This window comes from Camelus bactrianus, chromosome 9, assembly GCF_048773025.1.
Source record: "Camelus bactrianus isolate YW-2024 breed Bactrian camel chromosome 9, ASM4877302v1, whole genome shotgun sequence".
Classification (NCBI taxonomy): Eukaryota; Metazoa; Chordata; class Mammalia; order Artiodactyla; family Camelidae; genus Camelus; species Camelus bactrianus.
Window position 1 is genome coordinate 5,513,986 of NC_133547.1, and position 25,372 is coordinate 5,539,357.

Sequence of the window (25,372 nt, forward strand, 5' to 3'; positions counted from 1 at the left end):
TAACTTCACATGTTAGGGCACTATCTGGTGAAACAAGTTTGAGATACACTAAAAAACATTAAACAGGGTCTTTCCTGCAGGACTTGTCAGAACCTTTAGCTCCATCGTGCTTCACAGATCTTTTTGATCAGGACCAAGGCCAAAGCCTGGGACAATGACTGACAGGCCCTGGGTCCCAGAGGCCCTGAGAGGAGCACCATGTGGGTGGAGGCATTAGCAGCGTGTGCACCCGTGTACTCCAGACACCTGTGCGTAGGAGTGGATGACTGTGTGTACATATGCACATGTGTTCTCCATCACTCTGATCTGGGGCTCAAATAATACCTGTAAAAAGGGGACAGGGCAAGTATCCGAAGGGAAGGGTCTTGCCCTTCCCGCCTTGCCCCGCAGAGAGATAAGCTAAAAGTGCCTCCACGGCCTACTCAAGTCAGATTGCACAAGGCTTTATTGGCGCCAGGCCTCTTCTGGTGCCCACCGCTTCCAGAAAAGGCTGGCAAGGAAGGGGTCCTGACCCCGCAGGAGCCCCCCAGGAATCGGCCAGCCAAGGGGAAGACATTTCCACCCGCGGGCAGAGAGGGAAGGGCGTCCTCGCAGGGTGCACGGCCCAGTCAAAGGGCAGGTGGTGGGATGGAACGGAGAGGCGGTGGACCGGCCCCGCTAAAAGGGGTACTCGCAGACGTAGTAGAGGCGCCGCTCGCATTCGTGGTCCCACCAGGAGCCGTCGTCCGAGGCCTGCGCTACGCAGTTCTCGAGCGCGCCGCCGTTGGGCTGGTTGGGGCTGAGCGGGTGCGGCGCGGCGCTGGGACCCGCACCGGGCTCGGGGCTGGGTGCACGGTGCCAGGCGAAGAAGGACACACGCTGGCCGTTCTCAAAGAGGTAGAGGCCCTCGGCGCGTCGGTCGTGCACACCCAACCACACAGGCCAGTTGTAGGGTGCGAGCGCCGCGCGCAGGTACCGGGTAAGAGTTTCCATCTGCTGGCGGTCTGCGGGCTGGGCCAGGCTCCCTCCCCGCGCCACGCACCGCGCCTGCGCCGCCGCCTGAGCCTCGAAGTCACGCGAGAGCAGGAAGCACTTGTGGCCGAGTCGCACCCCCTTCAGGCAGCCTGCGGGCGGGGTGGGGCGGGGCGGAACGGAGGCGGGGTTAGGGCCTCGAGGGCGGGGAGCAGGCGGGGTCAGAGCCGCCGGGAGCCAGGAGGCCGAGTCAGGGCCGCCAGGGGCGGGGCTAGACTGTTGGGGCGGGACTGTAGGGGGCGTGGTGCGGCCAGAATAGGGTTCGCTCCACGGCACTATGGGGAGCGTGCCTCTTCCACAGCCCGCCTGTTCCCCGCATTCATCCATCCTGCTACTCTAACCTCCCCATCAGCCAACACACCCAAATCTCCAAGACCCCCGTCGCCCCTGACACCCAGGGTCCTCACGTCTCCTCAGACCTTTCCCGGCCCCCTCCTTCGACCAGTCCCCCACCTAACCCGGATCGTCCCTCTTTCCCCGCCCCGCGCGGTACGACTCACCCTCTAAGCGGCCATGCTCGCGCTCGGCGCGGCTCTGCGCCTCCTGCAGGGCTTGCACGGCGTCGCGGGTGTCGCTCGCCACCTCCCGCAGCTGCCGCAGCCCCCGAATCAGCTCGGCCACGCGGGTGTCCAACGCGTGCAGACGGACGTGCACCTGGTGCAAGCCTGCGTCCAGGCCGGCCAGGCGGCCCACTGCGGATGGACAGGGCGCACGCTGGACCGGGACCCTGGGGGCGGAGCCAGGGGGACCAGGACCTAGGGCTTCTAGGGAGGAGCTGGGGGGGGGGGGTCGGTTACTTAGGATTCCTGGAAGGTAGGGGACAGTGGCCCCGGGCTCTTGGGAGGCAAGGCAGGGGACCCGGAGCTCCTGGGGGTGTGGGGACTCCGAGCTGGGCGGTGGGCAGTTGAAAGATCCCGGGGCAGTGAAAGGATGGTTTATTTTTGTGAAAGTGACCACGGAGGCCTAGGGGCAGGGCGGGGCTAATGATTACTCACGGATATAAGTGACGGTGTCCTCAGGGGTGGGAGAGGGGCTGGGGCTGGAGTAGGGAGTTGTTACTGCTTCCTCCTCGCCTTCCTCCCCCTGACTGTCCTTCTCTGTCGCCCTAGCCCCTTTGCCTTCAGGGATTCCCTCGGGATTTTTGTCCCTCCTCCCAGCAGGCAGTCCCAGGGCTTCCTGTAAATGCTGAGGCAGGGGAGAGGTGGTCAGGGTCAGCCTGGCAGCTGCAGTCTGACTCCCCAGACACTCCAGTCACCCCTTTCCAGCTGTAAGCTGGCTCTCTGCCCTGAGCCCCTCCTCTGAACCCATCACCCTCATTCTCTGAGCCTATTCCATCACTCCCTCTTGCGCATTTCCCTGACCTTCGAATACCCGCCTCCCAAGCTCACAGTCCCCCACCTCAGTCCCCCCACTAGAGCCCCAGCACTCCCCAACTCACCTTCAGCATCAGGGCCTCCCTCTCCCGCTCCTCCTCCTGGGCGCCACCCCAGCCCCCCTCCCACTCCCTTTCGGCTCCTCGAGCCCCATGACTGAAGCCCAAGAGCTGGGGTACCACCAGGGCCCCAAGGAGCCAGGCTGCCTGCATCAGACTGGGCTCGGAGCACCCAAGGCTGCAGAAGGATGTCTCTGAGGAGAGGGGTGTCTCTGGGGACTGAAGTGTGTGTAGATCACTAGGCCCCTGTTCCCTGCTTCTCCCAGCTTCTTTCTGGTCCCTTTCCTCCCAACTTCTGTCTCGGTCCGTTGGTCTCTGCTCTTCTGAGTGTGTCTCTCCCCGCCTCTCTTGGCTCCCCTGAGGCCCTGCCTCTGTGGCCGGAAACCTCCAACGTTCCAAAGCTTGGATTCCGCCTTGGGTTTGTCTCCACATACACCCTCCTCTTCCCACTTTCCAGAGCTTGCTTCCGTCCTGTCCTGCTCTTCCCTTCTGCTACAGCCAAAAGCTCTGAAGGTTGGGAAAAGGATGGAGCTGACTTCCCAAGGGATCCTGTGACACAGCCTCTGCCCAGGAACCTCCTCAGGTTGTTGAGACTTGGCCCTGCTCCCCTCTCTTTCCCCTGGCCACTCCCCAGGACAGGGGATACCTCAAGGTCTTGCTAAGGTTGTTATTACCCCATGGCCATTGTCACCCATACACCCTCCTGGAGGAGTCTTGCCCACCAATCTCAGGCTCTAGAGCTCCTCCTGCCCCCAGATCTCTCATCCTGCCTGCCCTCCAAGCCCTTGCCCCAGATGCACGTGAGTGTATGCTCCTGTCTGTGGGGACACATGCAAAGGAACATGTGCATGGCTGTGTGTGCAGCCCTAGAAGTTGGGGCTCTTGGATTCAATTGCCTTCCCTGAAAGACTCCTGCAGGCTGGATCCAGGGTGGGGCAACACAGGATTCCAACTGCACATAGACTCTCAGATTGACAGTCTCAGAGGGTGAAGGGCTCAGGTAGAGGGGATGAGGGGAGGCTGGGTGGCGGGTGGGGTGGAGAAAGCTTTCTCCCAGGAAGTGGAGTAGACAGATGCTGGGCATGTGCAGAGAGAGCTGTGAGCATTCAGTGAGGTGCCTCATCTCCTGCCTGGACCACTGCAGTCACCTCCTCCTGGCTCTCCCCCTCCTTCCTCCCGAGCCCCTCCAATCCACGCAGCTTGCCGCAGCCAGAGCAGTGCTTCCAAACCGTAAATCAGATCACATCACTCCCCACTCCCCTGCTCCCCCCACCAGCTTCCCATCATACACGGGAGTGAAGCCAAACCCTGTCCTCAGCACAGGCCTGGCCTGCCCAGCTGCGGGGGGGGGGGGTAGCTGAGAAGGGGGGACCCTCTACACCTCTGCAAGCTCATCACCCCCAATACCCTCACCTCCTCCACCACCCTGCCCCGGGCTCCAGGCACACTGGCCTGTTCGCTATTTCCTGCATGCTAAGCTGCTTTCCACCTCCAAGCTTTTGCACTAGCCCTTTCCTCCTTCTAGAAGGCTCTTGCCCCAGCTCATTCTCATTACTGAGGTCTCAGCTCAGTGAGGCCTCCCCTAAGTGACTTTATTCAAAAGCCCCATTTTATCTTTTTGATATAATCAAGACCGGCATTGCCTTGTGTGTTTGTTTACTTGGGGGTTGTCTGTCTCCTTCCAATGAAGGCAGGCATCCCTGTTCACTGCTGTATCCCCAGAGGTAGAATAGGGCCAACCAAGCACTTAGTAGGTCCTCAATCCATCTATTCAGCCGGGAACAAAGCAGCCCATTCCTAGCAGGGTAACAGCTCAGCCAAAGGCTTGACGGTTGTATCTAGGTGGCAACCCGACTTCCCTGAAGCACTGGGGGGTGGCAGCTGGGGTGGAAGTGGTGAGGGCAGTGGGAGAGAGGCTGTAGAGGGAAAGGAAGTGGGAGGCCATGCCATGCCCACTCTATGCCAGACCCGTGAGTCATGGAGGGCTTTCCCCAGCTCAGCCTGGCTGGTTGTGCCAATGCCAGCAGAGCTCACCCGCCAGGGATCACAGGGCCCACTCTTCAAGGGAGGAAACCGAGGCTCGGAGAGGGGATAGCGCAGCCTGCTGGAGGTCACCAGCGTGGCGGCAGCCAGCCAAGGCTTCTGGCTCTAAGCAAAAGCAGGGCATCTGCCCTCAGCTGTTGGGAACCCCAGGAGGGGCCTTGGAAATCCACGCAGCCAGCCTTCCGTCTTCCAAGAAAGCAGAGGACAGTGTGACCTTGGACAGGCTGCCCACTCCCGCAGAGCCCAAGCCTCTTGGGTGCCTATCAGGGGTTGGGGACCCCTCACTGGGAGACAATGCACAGGCCCAGGAAGGGCTTTGTAACTTGTAGAAGGGTACCCACCCCCTCTGGCTGCTGGCACCAACACGGGCAGCTGTTCTCTCCCCAGGCCCAGCTGCTTAGCACCTGGGCTCCCGGGGCTGGGCTGGCACCTGCATCAGCTCATATGTGGTACCCCGGAGCCCACAGCGGGAGCAACATCCAGAGGCTGCTTGGAACTGCCCTCTGCAGGTGCCTGAGCTCCAGCTGGTGGCCCTGGAGGAGCTGCTGGAGCTGGGAGAAGGGATATTCTCATCACTGCCCTATGGGATCTGCCCTGTCTCCATGGGTGTGTCCCCTGCACCCGCTGCTGAGATGCTTGGGCATATCCTTGTGTGAGGAAGGGAGATATGCAACTATGGAGTGGCCAGTACTGAACAACGGCAGTCTGAAGACTTTGAACCAGGCTGTCGTGATCCTGGCCACCACCTCTTCCTAGCTGAGTGACCTTGGGCAAGTTACTTCATCTCTCTGTGTCTGGGTTCCCCACCCCCACCCCCACCACCCCTCACCCCTGGTAAATGGGGATAGTGAAATTCCCCAGGCCAGAGGACTGGTGTCAGAAGTTGATGAGTAAATCCAGAACAGAGCCTGGCATGGAGGAAGTACTGAAAAAATGTCAGCAATAATTAGCACAGAGGGGAGCGATGGCGCAGTGTCGTGCCTCTGAATGGGCGTGTGCACACCTGTGCAATGGGTGGCGAGGTGGGTGAGTATGATGGAGACGGAAGCACACATCTCCCTACAGTTTTGTGTCTCCGTTTCAGGGTGGCGTGTGAGCTGGAATTCGAAGCAGGCACACCCGGCTGCCTGCCTGCTGTGTGTGGGGTGGGTAAACGCGTGTGCCGTGTGCATGCTCTGGCGCACGGGTGTGATATGTACATGTTGTAGCTGGGTGTGTTTGTGGTAATGTACACTCAGGTGGTCGGGTCGTGCACGCGTGGAGAAAATGTATGTGTGGGGAGGTCTGCAGGTGCAGGGCGAGCTATCGACTCTGTGCACCTGTGCTTAGGGGGAAGGGGTGTGTGTGTGTGTGTGTGTGTGTGTGTGTGTGTTGGGGGAGACAGGAATCTACAGCTCTCACAATCCAATTTAGGGGTGTCGAGTCTAGCAACAAATATATATTGCGCCCTGCTGTGTGTCTAGGGGGTAGGGGCGCTCTGCGAAGCGCAGGTCCTGGGGTGTGTGGAGAGATACCCTTAGGGGGGCGGGGCTCCATCCTCGGGGTACAGGGGCAGCAGGGGTGGAGTCAGGTTCGGGGATCTGGTGGAGGAGAGGAGTAGGGGGGAGGGCAGGGGGAGGGGGCGGAGCCGGCGGTGGCGGGGTGGGGGATGGGCGAGGTTTGGGGGCGCGGGGAGGGGCGATGTCTCCTCCGCCGGCTCCTGGAGGGAGGGGAGAGGGCGGAGGGAGGGGAGGGAGGGAGAAAGGGAGGGAGAGAGAGAGAGACAGGGTGAGGGAGAGACAGCAAGAGCGAGAGAGCGAGAAGGCAAGCAGAGGAGGCGCGGAGCGGGCGGCGGCGGCGGCGGCCTGAGGAAGAGGAGGAGGAAGAGCAGGCGGAGACGCGGCGCCCGGAGCCGGCCGGACCGAGCCGGGGGCGGGCTAGCTCGGAGGGGCGCGGCGGCCGCGGCGGAAGGGGGGGCGCTCTGCGGATGGCCAGGCCCGGCCCGCGGGGGGGGTGAGGTCCTCGGCCCCCCCGCCCCCCGCCCGCCCCCCCGGCCCCCACCCGCCCCCTCCCCGGGCCCGCTCGCCCTCCGGGGCGGTGGGGCATGGCCTGAGGGTCCCCCGTCTCCGGGGGGGTGGGGGGTGGGGGGAGGGGGGAGGGGCCGCGGGCGCCGCCGACCGGGACTCAGCAGCCCCGCCAGGCAGGTAAGGGGGCCGAAAACCGGGGGTTTGGGGGAACTGCGGGGCCGGGGCCTCGAGAGGGGGCGGGGGCGCCCCGGACGTCCTTGGCCGAGCGCCGGGCTCCCTGCCCGGGTGTGCGGTGGGGGGTGGGGGTGAGGAGGGGAGCGTTGCCCCGGGCGACGCCAAATTGGGTTACGCCCGGGTCCCCGGTGCCCCGTCCCAGATCGCAGACTTGATGGGAAGATGCGCCCCCCATTCCCCGCCGGCAGAGCCCCCTGCCCGAACCCGCCTCCCCGCGCTCCTGAGCCAAGGGCTCGGTCGCTGTACCCGCCTCCTGGCCCTGCCCGGCCACTCCCCCGCCTCGCCCATCCCTGCCCACCTGGGCCCCTTGACCCCCTCCTGCGGCCCCACCCCTCTAGGCCCCTTCCCCAGGTCTTCCTGAAGCCCATCCTCTCCAACAGGGGTCTGGGCCTCGGCCTCCTCCGCCCCCTTCGACCCCCTGTAGCTCCTGCTTCTCCTTCCAGGATCCTCCAATCCCCTCCCACCCTCTTCACAAGCTCCCCCCACCCCCACCCTGTCCCCTCTTCCTTCTCCAGCGGCCGGCGCGCCCCCTCGGCTCCCGCCCCCGAGTCCTGCTCTCGGGTGCCCCCGCCCCCTCTCCCGGACCCGGGCTCTCCCCCACCAGTTTCTCGGCCCCAGCCCCGGCTCCGTCTCCCCGCCTCTCCCCGCCTTTCCCCGCCTCCATTCATTCTCCCGGTCCGGCTCTCGGCCACGCCAGCCGCCCCCCGTCCCCCCGCAGCCTCCCAGGGCACCCCTCTCTCCCCTTCTCCCGCCCCCCCCCCTCGCCGATTCCTCAGCCCGTCTCAGTACCAGCTGCGTGCCAGCTATTCTTAGCCGCGGAGCGTTTGATTCATGCCGCCCCGGCGGAGTGTGCCCGCTCCCTCCCTCGGGGCCTGAGGGGGAGGGGCCGGAGCTGGTCCTGGGGGTTGCGGGGTAGCCGCACGCGCGGGCAGACCCGGCTAGCTTTGCTTTCAGGCCTCCGGCTACCCCATCAGTGCCCGGTTGAGGCTGGGGGGTCAGCCAGGGTCAGCCGAGGGGGAGTGGCTGCGGGCCCTAGGTCCGGAGGTGGGATGTGGAGTCCAAGGGTAGGAGGCGGCCTGGGTCTCCGCAAGGGCAAAGTGGGGGCAGCTCTGCTGGGAACCTAGAGGAGGAGGGGGCTTCGAAGCTGTGGCCGTGCTTGGGGGAGGGGCTGGCTGACCCCTGGTTAGATGCTGGCTCGCCCACAGCTGTTGGAACCCTTCTCCCCACCTCGCACACATTTTGTCTTCCCTCCCCCAACCCCCCAGCCCGTCCCCACTCCCCCAAAGTCAGCAGTACCCTCCACTGTTTCCCATCTCCATGGCAACGTGCAGGAGCTGGGCCTGGTGTGGGGGGGAGGGACCAGACCAGACATTCTGGTTTCCGGTGCTGGGGTGGGAGTGGGGGAGAAAATGAGGAAAAGAGGACCCCATTTGGGACCATACTTGTAAGGCCACCTCACAGATGAAGAATCGTGGGGATCTGGAGAGGACTTCCCTCCCCAGTCCCCCAGACCCTCACCCCACTTCTTAGCCTCCCTCCCAGCCCCCCTAGTCTCCCTCACAGTGGGGCCCCAGTACCAGGCAATTCCAATCCACCCACCCAGCAGCACTGAGCCTCAAACACAACCCGCAGGTCATCTGCAGCCACCCCACAGCAACCCAGGCCATCACTCTGCTGTCACCTGGACAGCCTTCCAGGGACCAGACTACCCAGCCACCCACACACCCTCTCAAGATGTCCCTCAGTAACTCGCCTAGGCCACCTTTTGTTGTTTCCCCCAGGACACCCCATGCATGGTACTCTGCCCCATGACACCCTCATCCCAGTGCCCCTGTTCCCCTGGTTCCCCAGCAGCGCTCAGCCACACTTCAGTGAAGTCACCAGCTCCACCAGCTCTACCGGCACCACATGGCCTCCTGCTCCTGCCAACCCTAAGCTCAAGGCACCTCCCTCTCCCCCTTACTACATGTCAGCCTTCCCCCACCCCACACCAGCTATCCAGGAGCAAGATGGGAGGGCCTCAGGTGAGGGGCCAGGCTGGGGCCAGGAGGGCAGGGTGCCGGTGGGTCGTCCACCTGTCTGTCCTGAGCTAATTTTAGCTGCATTATGTGTGGCCTGGCAAAGTGGGCCAGTAGCTCCCGCGGTGATTCTGCGGTTTCTGGGACATCACCACGCTGGGTCAGCAGCAAAGTGGGGCGCAGGAGGGGTGGGGGGCTGTGAGCAGGGCCAAGGGCAGGGAAGGAGACACGTGCTGGTGGCGTGGCAGGGCTGGGGAGGTGTGTACACTGCCAGAGAGCTTGGCAGCAGGAGGAGTGTCTGGGGGGGTGTGTCCAGCTTCCTTCCTGCCTACCTCAGGCAGTGTGGGGTGGCTGCCCCTGACCACTGGTCCACCAAATGTGCCTGTGGCCTCCGAGGGGTCTGGGCTTCTAGACTGACAGCCACCCTTGCCACACACCCCCCCCCGCAGCCGCCTGTGATGCTGCCGTGCCCCGTCGCCCCGTGGCCCCACGATGACCCACAGCCCCGCGACAAGCGAGGACGAGGAACGCCACAGTGCCAGCGAGTGTCCCGAGGGGGGCTCAGAGTCCGACAGCTCCCCAGACGGGCCAGGGAGAGGCCCCCGGGGGACCCGGGGCCGGGGCAGCGGGGCACCTGGTAGCCTGGCCTCAATCCGAGGCCTCCAGGGCCGCTCCATGTCTGTCCCGGACGACGCCCACTTCAGCATGATGGTCTTTAGGATTGGCATCCCGGACCTGCACCAGACGGTGAGCGACTGCCCACTGGCCGGCGGGGGCGGGGTGGACAGCGGCCCAAGCCCCCATGGGGAGGCCTCTGGTGCTGAGGGTCCTCATGTGTGGCCCCCATTTCCAGACCCCCATGGATTTCCCCTAATCCCGCTCTATCCCCAGAATCACCCACACCCACTTCCCAAACCACCTCAGGATCCTCTCTGTTGCCTCCCCCACCAGAAATGCCTGCGCTTTAACCCTGATGCCACCATCTGGACAGCCAAGCAGCAGGTACTTTGTGCCCTGAGCGAGAGCCTGCAGGACGTGCTCAACTACGGCCTATTCCAGCCGGCCACCTCGGGCCGGGATGCCAATTTCCTGGAGGAGGAGCGGCTGCTGCGGGAGTACCCCCAGTCCTTCGAGAAGGGGGTGCCCTACCTGGAGGTGAGGCCCAACAACTTCCTGGCCCCTTCACAGATGAGAGAACGTGTGTCCTGAAATATCTGTCCCCTCCTGGGTCTTCTCCCAGCCCAGACCTTAGCAAGGGAAAACCCAGTGGACATCTCTGGATTTTTCGGGGCCACTTAAGAATCAGAGTCAGAGAGGTTTAAGTTCAAATTACCATCCGTTGTGCCTCTGACCAGCGGACTGGCCTGAGGCAAGTCATTTCCTTGCCCCAAGCTTCCCCTTGCAAATTCAATTGGGAAAGGAGTCCCAATTACAGTAAGCGTTCTAGAACATTCCCTGTGGGGTCCAGACTCCTTAGGGGTTGCAATTCACATACCCAGAGTGGCCCAGCACCCCTCTGTCCACCCAGCCAAGGCTCTGCTGCTGTTTCCACCCTCACCCTGAGCTGAGCCCTGGCTCAGAAGGAGGGTCCAGCCTCCTCCTCCAGCCCCCTGACTCCAAGTCTCTGTCTCTCCCTTCACCCCACCCCGACCTCAGTTCCGATACAAGACCCGAGTTTACAAACAGACCAACCTGGATGAGAAGCAGCTGGCCAAGTTGCACACCAAGGTGAGAGGACTCTGCTGGCACTTACCCCCTGCTCTGGGCCCCCCTCCCCAGCCGCTTCCTCCCCCACCTCTTCCCACAGCCCTCCACATTCCCCAGCCATTGTCTGGGAATGGCTCCCACTTAACTTGGGATGCTGTGTCTCATTTGGGACAACCTCAGATGCCCCAGGCACCCCCATCATAACCTTTTTTAACTTCTCTCTTTGCTCCTTGTGGCTCTGCCCAGACCCATACCTGGTTCCCACTTCCTTCGTATTTGGATTCTCTCCTCTCTCCTGGGCCCCTCTCCTTGGCCTGTGACTCTGACATCTAGTGTCCCTCTGCCTAGGGGCTGTTTCATAGACACCCTGCAGCTTCCCCAATCCCATAGCCTGAATCTATACCAGATCCAAGGAGGCTCCCCGCCCCAGCCACATTTATCCTCCTGGTACCTTGCCCTCCAGTCCTCAGACCATATGTCCCCTGTGTCTCCTCTGGTCCCCTAGTAGCTAGGAGGAAGCCAGGGGGCTACTTTGGTCAGAAGCAAAGTGAAGGATTCTTGATATTTGGAAAGAAAGCCCTCTGGCTCATTCTCATCCTCACCCCTGTCCCACCCCAACCCTACCCCACCGCACCACACATTTGTCTCTGTCTTTCCCTGAATATTCTATCCATCAGACATCCTCTGTGGGAGCAGGGAGTTGGGAGCCGCCAGCCACATACTGCTCCCAGGTACCCGCGGTCTGAACTGAGACTCACTGCGAGTGTGAAATACACACAGATTTCAAAGACTCAATACCCACCAAAAGTAAAATATCCCATTAATAAATTTCATGTGAATTACCCATTGAAACAGTAATGTTGTGGATTTAGTAGACTAAAAAGAGACAGGTCATTAAAGTGAATTTCAATACAATTGGAAGTTCCCCTTCCCCAACTTTTTTTCATTTTAAAGGTGGATACCAGAGACTGTACAATGACATGTGTGGCTTGCTGTGTATTTCCACTGGACAGCGTTGCTCTAGAACTCAGCTTTGCTCTTGTGCTCCCTGACCAGCCTGTCTTCTCTCTTGTCTATGGCTCAGACGGGGTTGAAGAAGTTCCTGGAGTACGTGCAGCTCGGGACGTCCGACAAGGTGGCACGGCTGCTGGACAAGGGGCTGGACCCCAATTACCATGACTCGGATTCAGGAGGTAAGGAAGGAGGCCAGGGGTTTTGGGAGAACTGGGGTGTCAAGAACGAGGCCTGGGGACTGCATGTGACTAGCCTTTCCCGCCCCCCCAGAGACCCCCTTGACGCTGGCTGCCCAGACAGAAGGCTCTGTAGAGGTGATTCGAACCCTGTGCCTGGGCGGGGCCCACATCGACTTCCGGGCCCGGGATGGCATGACAGCGCTGCACAAGGCCGCGTGTGCCCGTCACTGCCTCGCTCTCACGGTGAGGTGCCAGATCCTCCCGGGACCCTCCCCAGAGCCCAGAGACACCCCAAAATGACCATGTTTCCCATTCAGACTGCACCCAGCGAATTGCCTCAGACCCTTCCTCCACCTCCCCTTCATTGTTACTCCTCTGACTGAATCTGAGACCCTTCTTGGACCTCCAGGCACACCCACCCTCCGCAGCTCAAGGCTCATGATCAATTACAGCTGATGGTCACATGGACCGTTGCCCTACACTCAGATAGATCACATTAATCTCCTGACAGCTGGAACGTTTCCATTCCCTCTGACCCACCTCAACACCAACACCTACCTCTGTCTGCCTGAGGTGTACACCCTCCTAGTGTCCTTTAAAATACAGAATGAGCTCCCCAGATACAGACCCTCCTCCATACATATCCTACAAACACAGCCCCTCCACCTGCCTCCTCCACACACTGACCCTTGCGCTTCCCAACACAGACCCTCCATCTACCCTTTCTAATCTAGTGGCTCACACCCCAAATATATCCCCTCTCTCACATGAAATACAGCCCCTCCCCTAGTACAGTGCCTAAAATATACTTTCCCAAATAGGTAACCCTGGGGGGTGGGTATAGCTCAGTGGTAGAGTGTATGCTTAGCATGCACAGCATCCGTGAGGTCCTGGGCTCAATCCCTAGTATCTCCATTACAATTTTTTCTTAAAGTACCCAAATAGGTGAGCCTCATAGACCTTCAAAATACATACAAAGAGTCAGCTTTCCCAGTCTTATTTTAAAACACTCTTCCTCTCCCCTCCCCGCCGCCCAAGGGTACCTGATGCCTCTTCATACACAGGTCAGGACAGACTGCCTCCAAAGATACATAGGTGATAATAAACACCTTGATTCGTAGATGCTTCCGCTTAACAGGCCCTCCCTTTCTCCATCCCTTCCTTGAAGACCCCTAAAGGCAATCAGACACCAGCCGCAGAGGTCTGCCTTATACCCGGGCACCGACACACCGCCCCCCCCGAGTGCATACCCCCGCCCGGGACCCAGGCCTTGCTCACACTCCCAGGCTTTCGCTGTCCTATCCAGTAGCCACTAGCCAAACGGGGGCTGTTTCTATTTAAATCGATTAAAATGAACTAGAATTAAAACTTCCGTTTCTCAGGCTCACTAGCCCCATTCAGGTGCTCAGTAGCCCACACACAGCTGCCATACTGGATGGTGCAGTAGTAGGCTGTTTCCATTACCACAAATGTTGTGTTGGACAGTGCCCCTGCAGGCTCTCCTCTTGCAGGACAGCCGCCAACACTCTTCCCTAACAGGCTTGATGCCACCAGCCTTCCGTGCCCAGAGCTGTTCTTGAGTGAAAGCGCTCCCTGCCCCAACCCCCCAGCCCCAGGAAGGTTGGCCCAAGTTGCCTTCACCCAAGCTTGCCCTCTCCCAGGCCTCTGTCTGTGCCTTATCCTTGGGATCCTGGTCCTAATAACACCTCCCACTCAGCCAGGGGCCCTCCTGCAGCCAGACTCCATTCTCTCGTTTGTCCCCCACAACCAGCCTGCTGAGTAGGTGGGCAGTAAGGCATTCAGCTCCTTCAGTGGTTCATCTGAAGTCGCCCATGAAGGAAGGTTGGGCAGGATTTCAAAGTGGAAGGGTCCTCTGGAGGCATCTTCCCAGTCCCTTCCTTCACAGGGATGGGAGAGGTCCAGAGAAGGGAAAGGCCAGTCTCAAGGTCGCTCAAGGGCATCACGGCAGAACCTGGTCTGGCACTGGCCAGCGTGGATCACCCAGGACTCCCTGCCCAACTGGCCCTTCAGAATGAGCCAGTCCTTGTGTGACTGTCATCTGTCTTGTTTCCCTTCCTAGGCGCTCCTGGACCTTGGGGGCTCCCCAAACTACAAGGATCGCCGGGGGCTGACTCCTCTGTTCCATACGGCTATGGTGGGGGGCGACCCCCGCTGCTGTGAGCTGCTCCTATACAACAGGGCCCAGCTAGGCATAGCTGATGAGAACGGCTGGCAGGAGATCCACCAGGTGCTCTGGACTTGGTCAGGAGAGGCTGGGGGCGGTGTGAGACATGCCTGGACCCTGAGCGGGGCAGGGATCCAGATGCTGGGGTCCTCACAGAGGGTGGGGGTAGTAGTAGCAGGTCCCTAAAGAGGAAAAGATCAGAATGTCAATACTGGGACTCTCACAGGGTGTGGAGTGGGAACTGGAAACCTGGATCTCTGAAATGAGTGAGGATGGCCTCCTGGCTCTCCTGAGGAGCCAGCTCAGAGACCTGGGCCTTGGATAACTTGTGAAGCTGACAACCTAGGCTCCTAAGTGGGAATGGGGACTGAAAGGAGGAGGGGAGGTGGAGGCGGGGCTTCTTGACCTCGAGGTGAAAGATACAGACAGATGCCATGGTCACAAGTGTCTGATCAGGCCTCCTGGGCTCCCTGTCCTCTCCAGGCCTGCCAGCGGGGTCACTCTCAGCATCTGGAACACCTGCTCTTCTACGGGGCTGAGCCTGGAGCGCAGAACGCCTCGGGGAACACGGCCCTGCACATCTGTGCCCTCTACAATAAGGTCTGCCCTGCGGCACCCACCCCAGGCCCTTCTCCTGACTCCAGCGTCCCAGCCTCCCAGCCTCCCTGTGCCCTCTGCGCATTGACTATTTCATTCATTCATTCATTCATTCATTCAATCGGTGAATATTTTTGGAGCCCCTTCCCTGTGTCAGGCCCAGAGCTGGGTGCTGAGGACACAGTAGTGAGCAAGACAGACAGCCCCTCCTTCAAGGGACCCACCCTACGGTTACAGTCCCTGGGGTTCAGAGGGAGGTCATGGGGAATCCAGGTCCCTGTGGGAGCCCAAATCTGGGCTTGGCCTTGGAGCTGGGGTGGAGGTGGCTCTTGGGAAGATGTGCCACCTGTGCTAAGGTGAGCAGGAGTTGGCCGAGTAGAAGAGGGGAGAAAGAGTGTTCCAGGTGGAGGGCATAGCCTGCGCAAAACAAACAAACAAACAAACAAACCAAAAACCAAAACCAGACCAGAGGGGAGAGAGTCAGGATCATTACTGGACATACAAGAAACTCTGAGGGTCCTGTTTCTAATGGGTCTCTGTTCAGCTGCCAGTGACGCACTTACTGCAGGGCACAGGGGACAGGTCAAATCACAGTCCCCAAAGGGGACAAGAGTGTGTTGCAAGTTATAGCAGTTCAGGGTTGGGTGGATGGTCCCCACTTTGGGAGTTCTGAGTGGAGGGGAGTAGGAAAGAACTGGCCAGGGGGCGGGGGTCCTCATGTACCTGCACCAGTTATGCTGTAGTGGGCAGTTGGGTTGGCAAGAGCCTGGGCTTTTAGCCTGATGACTTTGGCCCCTTTGCCACTCATGCACCAGGTGATCTGGGGCAGGTTAGCCACCTCGGAGCCTCAGTCTCCCCACCTGCTTCCCAAGGCTGCAGGGACTTAGGAGGACAGGGCCTGGCATGCTGCAGCCGGTCCATCAGCCCTTTCCCTCACCCCTCCTCCAGGAAGTCTTCCAGAACAGCCTCAGCCCCTTCTGCCTCATGAGAACTTGCAGTGCCAGGATGTGGCAGGTAGCCACGTGCCGCCTTGTGGCAGCAAGTCTGCTCGGCGCCCGCAGAGGGAGAGAGAACTCAGTGTTTGTCAGATTGTACCAACCAGTGCTGTCACTTCCCCTCCCCAGTGTGTCTGTCTCTCCTGCTCCCAGACACGGGCCTCGCCTCGTGTCCAGATGCCCTGACTCCAGGGCCTGTGCAGGGCAGGGCACCCCAAACAAATCCCATCCCATCTCTGAGGCTCCACTCCCCTCCCTGAAATGGGAATAGTCAGCTGATTAAAGGGGATGAAATGCCAGGCGTATAGAAGGCAGCTTTAATAATAATTATTATTATTATCATTATCACCATTAGCGGTCAGGATCCGGTCAGGAGACAGAAACCATACCAGTAATTTTTTTTTTTTTTTAATGGAGGGACCGGGGATTGAACCCAGGACCTTGTGCCTGCTAAGCACGTGCTCTACCACTGAGCTGTTATCTTTACCCTGCCCTGGTTTCGAACAGGGAAAACGTAGTGTATATAGTTTTAGAGTGGGAATAATTATTCTGAGTGGGTCGGATGAGCTAGCCATGTCCCCCACCTTGAGCTTCCCCTTTCTGACCTGTGAAATGGATCTGTAACACCTACCTTGCAAAGGATCGGGGAGGCAAATGTTCTGCTTGCTCTTGGCATGGTGGTTAGTGAATAACACTTGACAAACATGAATTCTTTTTCTATTTCTCTCCCCTTATCTTCCCTCCCAGACCTTAAGCTTCCCAAGGCCCAGAGCTGAGTCTGAGAGATTTTCTCACTCTCTGCTCTCCTGACCCCCCTGGCCTGATCATCTCGCCTCTGGTGGTGAAAGTTAGGTCCGTGTCCAGGCTGTGAGCTCCTCAAGGACAGAGCCTCAGTCTGATCAATTGCTCTGTCCCAAGGCCCCAGCAGATAGTAAGCTTAGATGCATCTTTGTTGAATGAGTGAGTGAGCGAGTGAATGAATGAATGAATGAATGATGGGGCAGATGCCTTGGATTTTCTCCAAGACCATGCACAGCAAACAGCTCAGAACATTCAACAGGTGTTTGCTTCGAGCTAGATTGACACTCCGTGAATGAATGCATGACTTGAACGAATGAATTTTGAATGACTCCATCCTCATCCTTTCCGTGCCTCTTTCTTGAACACCTACTATGTGCCCGGATGGGAGATGAATCAGGCACGCCATGGCGCCTGCGCTCAGGAGGGTGGGGGGAGTTCACAGTCTGGTGAAGAGGCAGACGTGTAAACAAATCGGCAATATGGTGAGATAAGTGCTAGGACACCAGTAAATACGAGGGTCTCTAGAAGTGGGGTGAATATCTCTTTAAGCTGAAAGAGATGCTCTGGCCTCATGCTAGGCAAGGTGGTGGTGGGGGCAGGCAGATACGCAAAGACACACATGGCACTAGTTAACAGTCTGATTGGGGGGACAGCAGGTGCACACATGGGCACACACTCACACTCACACTCACACTCACACACACACCCAGAAAACAACCCGGACTAACTTTGCTATCCAGCGGACTTACTTGGATAATCAGAGTTGTGCTTTCACAGGAGAGAGATGAGCACTAGGATTAGAAGGCTTGATTTGAGTCTTAGCTGCCCCACTGACTGACTGTGTGACCTTGGGCACAGATTTTCCCTCTTTGAGCCTGTCCTATAGGATGGACCCATACAAGCTTCCTTGGTGGGTTTGTCACATGAAGAGGATGAGACCAAGAAGGTGTTTGGTGAATTCTGGTTAAATTAGCATCTGGAGGATCTGGAGTGGAGCTGAGCAGGGGCCCAGGTTGGATTGGGCCAGACCAAGACAAAGAGGGAGGACAGTCCCCCATCCAGAAACTGTTTATTGAACAACTCCTGTGAGCCAGGCACTACTCCAGGTGGCGGGTGCCACAGGCAAAACCCTGCCCCTATGAAATGAACAGTGTAGTGGGGAAAAGATGCTAGACACAAATAAAATACAACTATAATTTCAGGGAGGCAGTGTGATAAGGAAAAGGAGTTAATTCTGGCTTAGAAGAATACCTGGCACATAGTGTCATATAAATAAAAATAAAGCCGGGAAGACAAAAAGTGATTCTTTTCGACAGGGTAGTCAGAGAGGCCCTTTCTGAAGAAGTGGCATTTGTGCAAAAACATGAATGAAGTGAGAAAGCGAGCTGCATGGAGATCTAGGGGCAGAGAATTCCAAGCAGAGGGAGCAGCAAGTGCAAAGGCCCTGGGGCAGGAGCCTGCCAGGCAGAGGAAGAAGGAGGCCAGGGTGGCTGGAGTATGGGGAGCAAGGAAGTTGGTGAGACTGGGGATGGGGATGGCTGGGCCAGTAGATCACCTGGGGCCTCCTCGGCCAGGGCAGGGACATTGGGTTTGACCCAAAGAGTGAGAGAGAGTGACATGTTGTGATTGACACTAGTAAGGAATTGATCTGGGTGTGGATGGCATCCCTGCCCCTCACTGTCCAACCCTGGCCCCACTGCCCCCACTTCCTTTTGGGTTTAGTAGAGTGTGCGATTAAGAGCAAAGGCTGTGGGGGAGAGCAGGGAGAGGGTAGAGCTCAGTGGTAGAGCATGAGCTTAGCATGCATGAGGTCCTGGGTTCAATCCTCAGTACCTCCATTTTAAAAGTAATAAAATAAAATAAATAAATAAACCTAATTACCTCCCCCCAAAAAAAATTAAAAAAGAAAAAAGAGCAGAGGCTCAGAGGCCAGACAAACCTGAGTTCACATCCGAGTGCTGTTCAGTCACCAGCTACATGACCTTGAGCTCCTTTTGAAGCCTTAGTTTCCTCGTCCGTAAAATGGGGACAATATTTCCGTCTCATGGGATTATTGGGCGATTAAGCGAGCTTCTGCCTCTCCAGCGCTGAGCGCCTGGCAGGCAACAGGGGAAGCCCTCCAAGAGCTTTGGATTGGTGGCTCTCAACCCGCATGCTTCTGCCCCCTAGGGGACAGTTGGCAGTGTCTGTAGATATTCTGGGTTGTCACGACTGGGGAGGGGAATGCTACTGGCATCTAGTGGCAGAGCCCAGGGATGCGATTCAGCATCCTACAATGCACAGAATGGCCCCGATACAAAGAATTGTCCAGTCCCAAATGTCAGTATGAAGATGAAAAACCCTGGTCTAGGTTGATGTGGGCCAATAGAATATAACTCAAGTCACACATGTAATTTTAAATATCCCAGGAGCCACTTTTTCAATAAAAAGGTTCTAAATAAAATAAAATAAATGTTTAGAATTAAAAAAGGAAAAATAAACAGGTGACATTAATTTTAGTAGCAAATTTTACTTAACCCCATATATCCACAAATATTACCATTTCAACATGTAATCAGTAGAAATATCCCTCAGAGATATTTAAATTACTTTTTCATGCCAGGTCCTTGAAATCTGGTGTGTATTTTGCATGCACAACACCTCTCAGTTCAGACTGGCCACATTTAAAGGGCGAGTGGCTGCTGTCCTGGGCAAGACAGGTTTCAATCAGATTATTCCTGAAGTTCTTAACACAGTGTCTATGTCCACTCATGGTGACCTTAACTGTTCAGTTCTTTTTTTTTTTTCCCTTTGACCCTGTGCCACTGACCACCACTCTCAGGAGACCTGTGCTCGGATCCTCCTCTATCGAGGTGCCAACAAGGATGTAAAGAATAACAATGGACAGACCCCCTTCCAGGTGTGAGGCTGTCAGGGCTGCTTGGGGGTCACGTCTGTGTTAGACGGGGGAGGATGGAGTTGCAGGGGTGAAGGTTGGGGAAGGCAGCTGGCCGCAGACCTCACAGTGTTTCCTGCTCTCTCTCTTTCTCTCCTGCCTGCACCCCCACCTCCCTGCACCCCCACCCCAGGTGGCAGTGATTGCTGGGAATTTTGAACTGGGGGAGCTGATCCGAAACCACCGAGAACAGGACGTGGGTGAGTTAGGCGGGGCTGGCACTAAGGAGAGAAGCTGGGGTCCTTAGTGCCAGCGGTGGGATGGGGGAGTCAGTGGATCTGATTTGGGGGCCAGGATTAGGGGAACATTTGAATTGTGGTAGGGGTACAGTTTCAGGCACTCCACTGTTTCTCATCTCTGTCTTTCTCCCCTCATGCCTCTCCCCCACCATCTCTTGCCCGCATGCCTTCCCCACCCACCTCTGTCTCCCTCTGGCCTCCTGCCACCGTGCCCTCTCAGTGCCCTTCCAGGAGTCCCCCAAGTACGCAGCCCGGCGACGGGGACCCCCAGGCGCAGGGCTGACGGTGCCCCCCGCGCTGCTCCGGGCCAACAGTGATACCAGCATGGCCCTGCCAGACTGGATGGTGTTTGCCGCTCCGGGGACCTCATCTGCCGGGGCTCCTGGCCCTACCTCAGGGCCCCAGGGCCAGTCGCAGCCCTCGGCCCCCAGCACCAAGCTCAGCAGTGGGACCCTCCGAAGTGCCAGCAGCCCCCGGGGCGCCCGGGCCCGCTCCCCATCTCGTGGGAGGCACCCCGAGGAGGCCAAGAGGCAGCCCCGTGGACGGCCCAGGTAGGGGAGGGCTCAGCCCTGGTCTCACAGACCCCATCCCAACTGAATCCCCTCCTCAGAGCCACAGCTGCCCCTCCAGGCCAGCCCAGCTGCCTACCTCCTGTCCTGCATATGGCTGGTCTCCCATCCATCCAATTCAGTGATTCCCAACCTCAGACCACCAGATCTCTCTCCTGACCCTTGAAGAAGTGAAGGCATCGTGAACCAGTCTTGCGCCCGTATCCAAATGCAGCAAAGTTTAGCTGAACACCTGCTCCATGTCAGGGGTCTGGAGGGGTACCCAAAAGAAATGTTAGTCCCAGCCTCTGAGGACAGACAGAAAGACAGGGCCAAGTGAGAGGAGGCTGGGGGTGGGTGAGGGAGTCAGGGAGGGGGTTTCAAGCTTGGAGAGGAGGCCTGAGGCGGGGAGGATGGGCAGGGGATATTCTCGGGTAGAGAGGCTGGGCTGACTCGAGGAGGATGAGATGGGGGGCTGTGGCTGGCCAGCATGTCCCGAGGACATTGGAGGGAGGAAGTTCATGGCAGGCTGGGAATGGCGGGCAGAGGAGTTGGAATTAACCTGGGAGGAAGCTGGGAGTCGCTGAAGGCTCGTGAGCCAGGGATGACACAGTTGGAGCTGAGCTTCAGGAAGCTGAATCAGGCAGAGCGTGCAGGACTGTGGGAGGGGGCAGAGCTGGAAGCCAGGAGGCAGAAGAGGGGGCTGGGGAGCAGGAGTCGGCAGGCAGGGGGAGCCCCCAAGTGTCCTTTTCCCCCCATTCCCTGCCGAGGATACCAGAGCTGGAAAACACACTCAAACCCCTTCCCCCACTCTGATGCTCCATCTCCCCCCCCCACCCAAGGACCCTTGTTCTCCCAGAGGTGCCCCCTCCCTCCACTCTCCCCTGCCTCTCACGCCCTCTGTGTATGCAGCTCCAGCGGAACACCCCGGGAAGGGCCAGCTGGGGGCACAGGGGGCTCAGGGGGGCCCGGGGGCTCCCTGGGCAGCCGTGGGAGACGCCGGAAGCTCTACTCAGCAGTCCCTGGACGCTCCTTCATGGCTGTGAAGTCCTACCAGGCCCAAGCGGAGGGGGAGATCTCCCTGAGCAAGGGCGAGAAGATCAAAGGTACTGGGGCCTGGCTGGGCTGTGGGCGAGGCATGGGCAGCTGAACGAACTCCATCCGTGACAAATAGTTCTCCAGCACCTAGGCTGTCCAGGGCACGCTGGAGACCTCCAAGAGCCCTAGGTGCCCCTTCCACCTCAGAAGAGCAGGAAGGGCAGCTGGGAGCAGGAGGGGCGCTGTTAGGCAAAACAGGGATATGAGCGTTTGTGGGATGCCAACGCCAGCCAAGTAGCTCCTGGAGCGCTTCCCCCAAGTGGTCCCATCTCACTATGACTGCCCTTTCAGGAGGGTGTCTTGAGCCCACCTTATGGCTGGAGGAGCGGAGCCTCAAATGGGTGAAATGACTTGCCTGAGGCCCCCAGTCCGAGCCCATGGTCTTTCCTGCTACCTTGTGTGGAGCATGAGGCCAAGTTGCTTCGACTTCACCTCCTGCCTCTGCCAGATGTTCTCACCTGAGAAATGGGGTGGTGTCCATTTCCTGGGGCTCTGATGAGATGGCAGGTGGGTGAAGCCTGGTCCATGCTGAGGGCTCCCTCAGCAGAGGCTGCTGTCATGGAGGTCTGCGTCTCTTTGGTTTTCCTGTCTTCATCTGGAAAACCATGCCAGGATCCCCCATGTGTGCAGACTCCGCGGGGCTGTTGACGTGTATTCTTGGATAGAATGGTGCTTTGGAGACAGGAAGCACCCTGCAGATGTGGTAGTTAATCCCAGGCTGAGGAACAAATCTTTGCCTGACTCCCAGCTGCAGAGGAGCCGACTAGCATAGAGACTGAGAGCCAGGCTGCCTGGGTTCAAATCCTAGCTCCATCACTTCCCAGCTGGGCAACCTCAGGCAAGTGACTTCTCTGGGCCTCAGTTTCCTCATCTGTACAATGGGACCCTTGCAGAGATTAAAAGAGTAAGTTCACATAAAGCCCTTAGAACCATGATTCACACATAATAAGCAGCAGTCATCATTATCATAAGCAGTCCCCACTATAGGCTCTTAGAGGAGAGAGACCCTAGGCACTGGGAAAGTTGGAGAGAGGGTCCTCCCATAGAAGACAGTTTAAGTGGCTCTTGAAGGATGTTCAGGGATCAGAGTATCAGGCAGGTTGTGTAACTGCATCTGTTGTGAAGTCTATCTCCCTCTCACCTAAGTTTCTGAAGACAAGGTCACATATCGCCAAGGTCTGGGTCTCCAGGAGCCAGTTCAATGACCCAACACCCAGGAGGCCTCAATGCTTACCTGCTGAGTGAATGAATGAATAACTGTGGGGGCTGGGGCAGTGCCTCTGGAGGCAGCATGCCTGGTGTGTGTGTGTGTGTGTGTGTGTGTGTGTGTGTGTGTGTGTGTGTGTGTGTATAGGGGGGTTGGGTCTGTGCTTTGAAGACTGCAAAAGGAGGAAGCTGAAGCCAGGGTGAGGGACCTTCCCACAGACAGAGGGTCACAGGCTGTCTCTTCCATGTGTCTTTCTGAACTTCAAGCCCAGTCATTCTCTGCACTGCCCTGTTTTCAGGTCCTTCCCTTTCATTAGAAGATGCTTAATTGCCTCAAAGCACACCCACATCCACGATGTCACTGAGCTTTGCCACAGCCCAGTGAGGTCCCAGACTCCCTCTGCTCTCAGGATCAAAGCCCAGTGCCTTAGCCTGACTTGCACATCCCTCCTCTGCCCACCCACCAACTTCATCTCATGTTACTCTTTCCTTCACCCACAGGGTTCCTGGGACCTCATCCTCCTTTCCATCCCTCAGATGCCCCATGTACTTTTCCATACCAAACCCTTGGCTCATGCTGTTCCTTCTTTTTGGAAAACCTTTCCTCCCTCTCTTTGCCTCCTCAACTCCTAGCATCCTTCAGGTCTCAGCCCATGTGTCACATCCTCTGGGATGCCTTCCTGGTTCCCCTTTGCCATTAGATTTATATATTCCCATCTGACCTTTCTCCAAACACCCTGTCCTTTTATCCTGTGTCTAGACTGACGTCCAATTCATGACTGGCACTAAGTACATATTTGTTTGATGAATGAATAATTGATTCCATGACCACCCAGCCAAGCACGGCAGAGCCAGCCAAGAACCTGGACCCCTTGACATCCCATCTCTTGCTCTCTTCCATGACCTTGAGTGTCTCCTCGATTTGGTCTCCCCAGATCCTCTCAGAGGAGGTGGTTTGTGCAGGGAAAAGCATCAGAAGGTCCCAACCCCAATCCTAGCGTGGCTCGAGCCATCCCTAAGCAAAAGATTCTTCTGCTCTAGCTTCAACTTCCTCTGTAAAACGGGAAATAAGTTGTTCCCTACCAGCTAGGTGTAAGGATCAGATGAGTGGAGTGCGTGAAGGACAGAGTGGAGACAGAGCTGTGAAAAACTGTAGCAAAGGAAGACTGTGTGCTTGTTACTGTCACTGTCACCATCATCCGAAATGGCAGCAACAAAGTGCTTGAGCAGAGAGGTAGCAAAACATGAGTGACTAAAAGCATTTGCTCTCGAAATGGACAGAGCTGTGTTCAAATCCAGGCTCTGTCAATTGCAAGCTTGTGCAGATGACCTCGGCAATCTGAGCCTCAGTCTCCCTACCCATAAAATGGGGCTAATGTAGGTGCCCCTCTGAGGGTCCTGGCCCCAAGTGAGAGCTGGATAAACATTAGCTGTCCCTGCTGCCCATCTTTGCTGTAGCACGTAGCAGGGTAGCAGGCTGTCATCGGTCAGTGTGTGCTTGGTGGCTAAGAGGCATGGCAGGAAGGGGCTTCCAGTGGAGAAAAAGAAAGAGGTGATTCTAATCTCTTCTCCCTCTAGAGCCAGGGGAATCAAAGAGAGGCAGAAGGAGGGGTCTGGGAACAGATGACAAAAAATTAAGTGGCAAGGAGATGGTGGGAAGTGGCAGGGGCAGTGATGAGGGTGTAAAACTTGATCTAGGGGCCTAGGAGGGTTTAGGGAAATTACAGAACAACTGAGCTGTGACCGGTTACCAGGGGAGTGGAGAGCCATTTGTGGACATGTCCCTAACCTGTGAAGACTGTCTTATGGGACACAGCTCTTTTCCCCATTGCCTCGTGATGTCCTCATTCGTTCCAAGAAGCTAACATGCAGGAATGACATGATTTATTTCTCCCTCTTCCCCCTTCCTGGGACATTTATTAAGGATGCCCTTGGGCTAGGTTCTTAGGTGCTGAGAATTGGGGAAAGGCTGTGCATCAAGTATTGGGAGTGGGCAGGGGGGAGTAGGGGTGGGCAGCATGGAAATGTAGAGATGTCTCTATGTCCCTGCTCCCCATCCAGTGCTTAGCATCGGGGAAGGAGGCTTCTGGGAAGGCCAGGTCAAAGGTCGCATTGGCTGGTTCCCCTCTGACTGCCTGGAAGAGGTGGCAAACCGCTCCCAGGAGGGAAAGCAAGGTAATGAGGAACAATTGTCCCCTAGGGTTCTGTCCATTCCTTTCCCCCTCTTGATGTGGGTGGGTGCTGGGAAGCAGAAGGGGGAACCCTGGGAGCGGGCCCATGGTTTCCAGACTGAGGGTCCAAGGTCGTCCTTTGTCCCCCTGCAGAAAGCCGAAGTGACAAGGCAAAGAGACTCTTCCGGCATTATACCGTGGGCTCCTATGACAGCTTTGATGCCCCAAGGTAAATGTCCTTACACCCTCGGATGCCCCTCACACCCCAACCTCCCTGACACTCCACCTTTTAAATATCTCCACCACCTCTAGCCCTTTCTCGTCCGCTCCCTCTAAAGTCTGATCCAAGGGGTAGGGGAAGGCAGACTTAGCTTCAGACCACACAGCCCAACCCCAAACCATCTTTGGCAGCCACTGAGACTGCCCAGCTCTGGGGTAGCCAGAGACCAAAGAGGTGGATGGAGCAGGGTGGGGATGCCTGGGGGGCTGGGGAGCTCGTGTGTATGGCTGGCTCGAGGCTCCAGTCTCCTTCATGTGCCCCATCTCTGTGCGGTCCTGTGCAGTGGAAGTGTATGCAATCCCATGCCTGCACCGGTATGGGAAGGGGAGCGGGCAGAGCGGGGCCATGCGGGGTAGGGGCAGAGAGAAGGCACACTGACACCTTTCCCCTCCCTGGCTGCTGGCTGACTTGCTTCGGAAGCTTAATGGATGGGATTGGCCCAGGGAGGTGAGAGGGGAGGGGAAGGGAGGGGATGGGGTCAGAAATGGGAAGGAAGGGGTGCCTGGGGGTGTATGGACTATGGATGTGTGCACGACCAGAGCTGAAGTTTCCCTGTGCGTGAACGTCTTCCACAGGCGCGCGTCCCTGTACAGATTCCCTGAGTGTGTTCTTGCCCGTGTCTCTGTAGGTGCACATGACATGCGTCTGGGTGCATGTGTGGCTGGAGGCCCCT

The 25,372-nt window shown here is 57.9% G+C and overlaps 2 protein-coding genes across 8 annotated transcripts in view; one reads left to right on the forward strand and one right to left on the reverse strand.

Moving 5' to 3' along the window:
• Positions 1 to 427: 427 nt before the first annotated feature.
• CLEC11A (C-type lectin domain containing 11A) lies at positions 428 to 2,938 on the reverse strand. Its single transcript, XM_074371027.1, has 4 exons — positions 2,450 to 2,938; positions 2,007 to 2,196; positions 1,512 to 1,703; positions 428 to 1,103 (listed from the first exon to the last, which is right to left on the reverse strand). Exons 1-4 carry the CDS (start codon positions 2,873 to 2,875, stop codon positions 658 to 660), a joined length of 1,254 nt encoding a protein of 417 aa, XP_074227128.1. The 5' UTR covers positions 2,876 to 2,938; the 3' UTR covers positions 428 to 657.
• A 3,258-nt stretch (positions 2,939 to 6,196) lies between these two features.
• The window catches only part of SHANK1 (SH3 and multiple ankyrin repeat domains 1), a 46,038-nt gene continuing 26,862 nt past the window's right edge, over positions 6,197 to 25,372 (forward strand). For 4 of the 7 annotated variants that reach the window (XM_074370966.1, XM_074370971.1, XM_074370973.1 and 1 more), the window contains exons 1-13: positions 6,678 to 9,491; positions 9,696 to 9,899; positions 10,401 to 10,472; positions 11,536 to 11,644; positions 11,736 to 11,887; positions 13,725 to 13,892; positions 14,313 to 14,429; positions 19,044 to 19,121; positions 19,291 to 19,357; positions 19,617 to 19,947; positions 20,857 to 21,050; positions 24,310 to 24,423; positions 24,573 to 24,648. In XM_074370966.1, the coding sequence (XP_074227067.1) occupies positions 9,237 to 9,491; positions 9,696 to 9,899; positions 10,401 to 10,472; positions 11,536 to 11,644; positions 11,736 to 11,887; positions 13,725 to 13,892; positions 14,313 to 14,429; positions 19,044 to 19,121; positions 19,291 to 19,357; positions 19,617 to 19,947; positions 20,857 to 21,050; positions 24,310 to 24,423; positions 24,573 to 24,648 (1,937 nt within the window). In that variant the 5' untranslated portion in view covers positions 6,678 to 9,236. The other 3 variants (XM_074370969.1, XM_074370970.1, XM_074370967.1) reach the window with 3 other exon arrangements.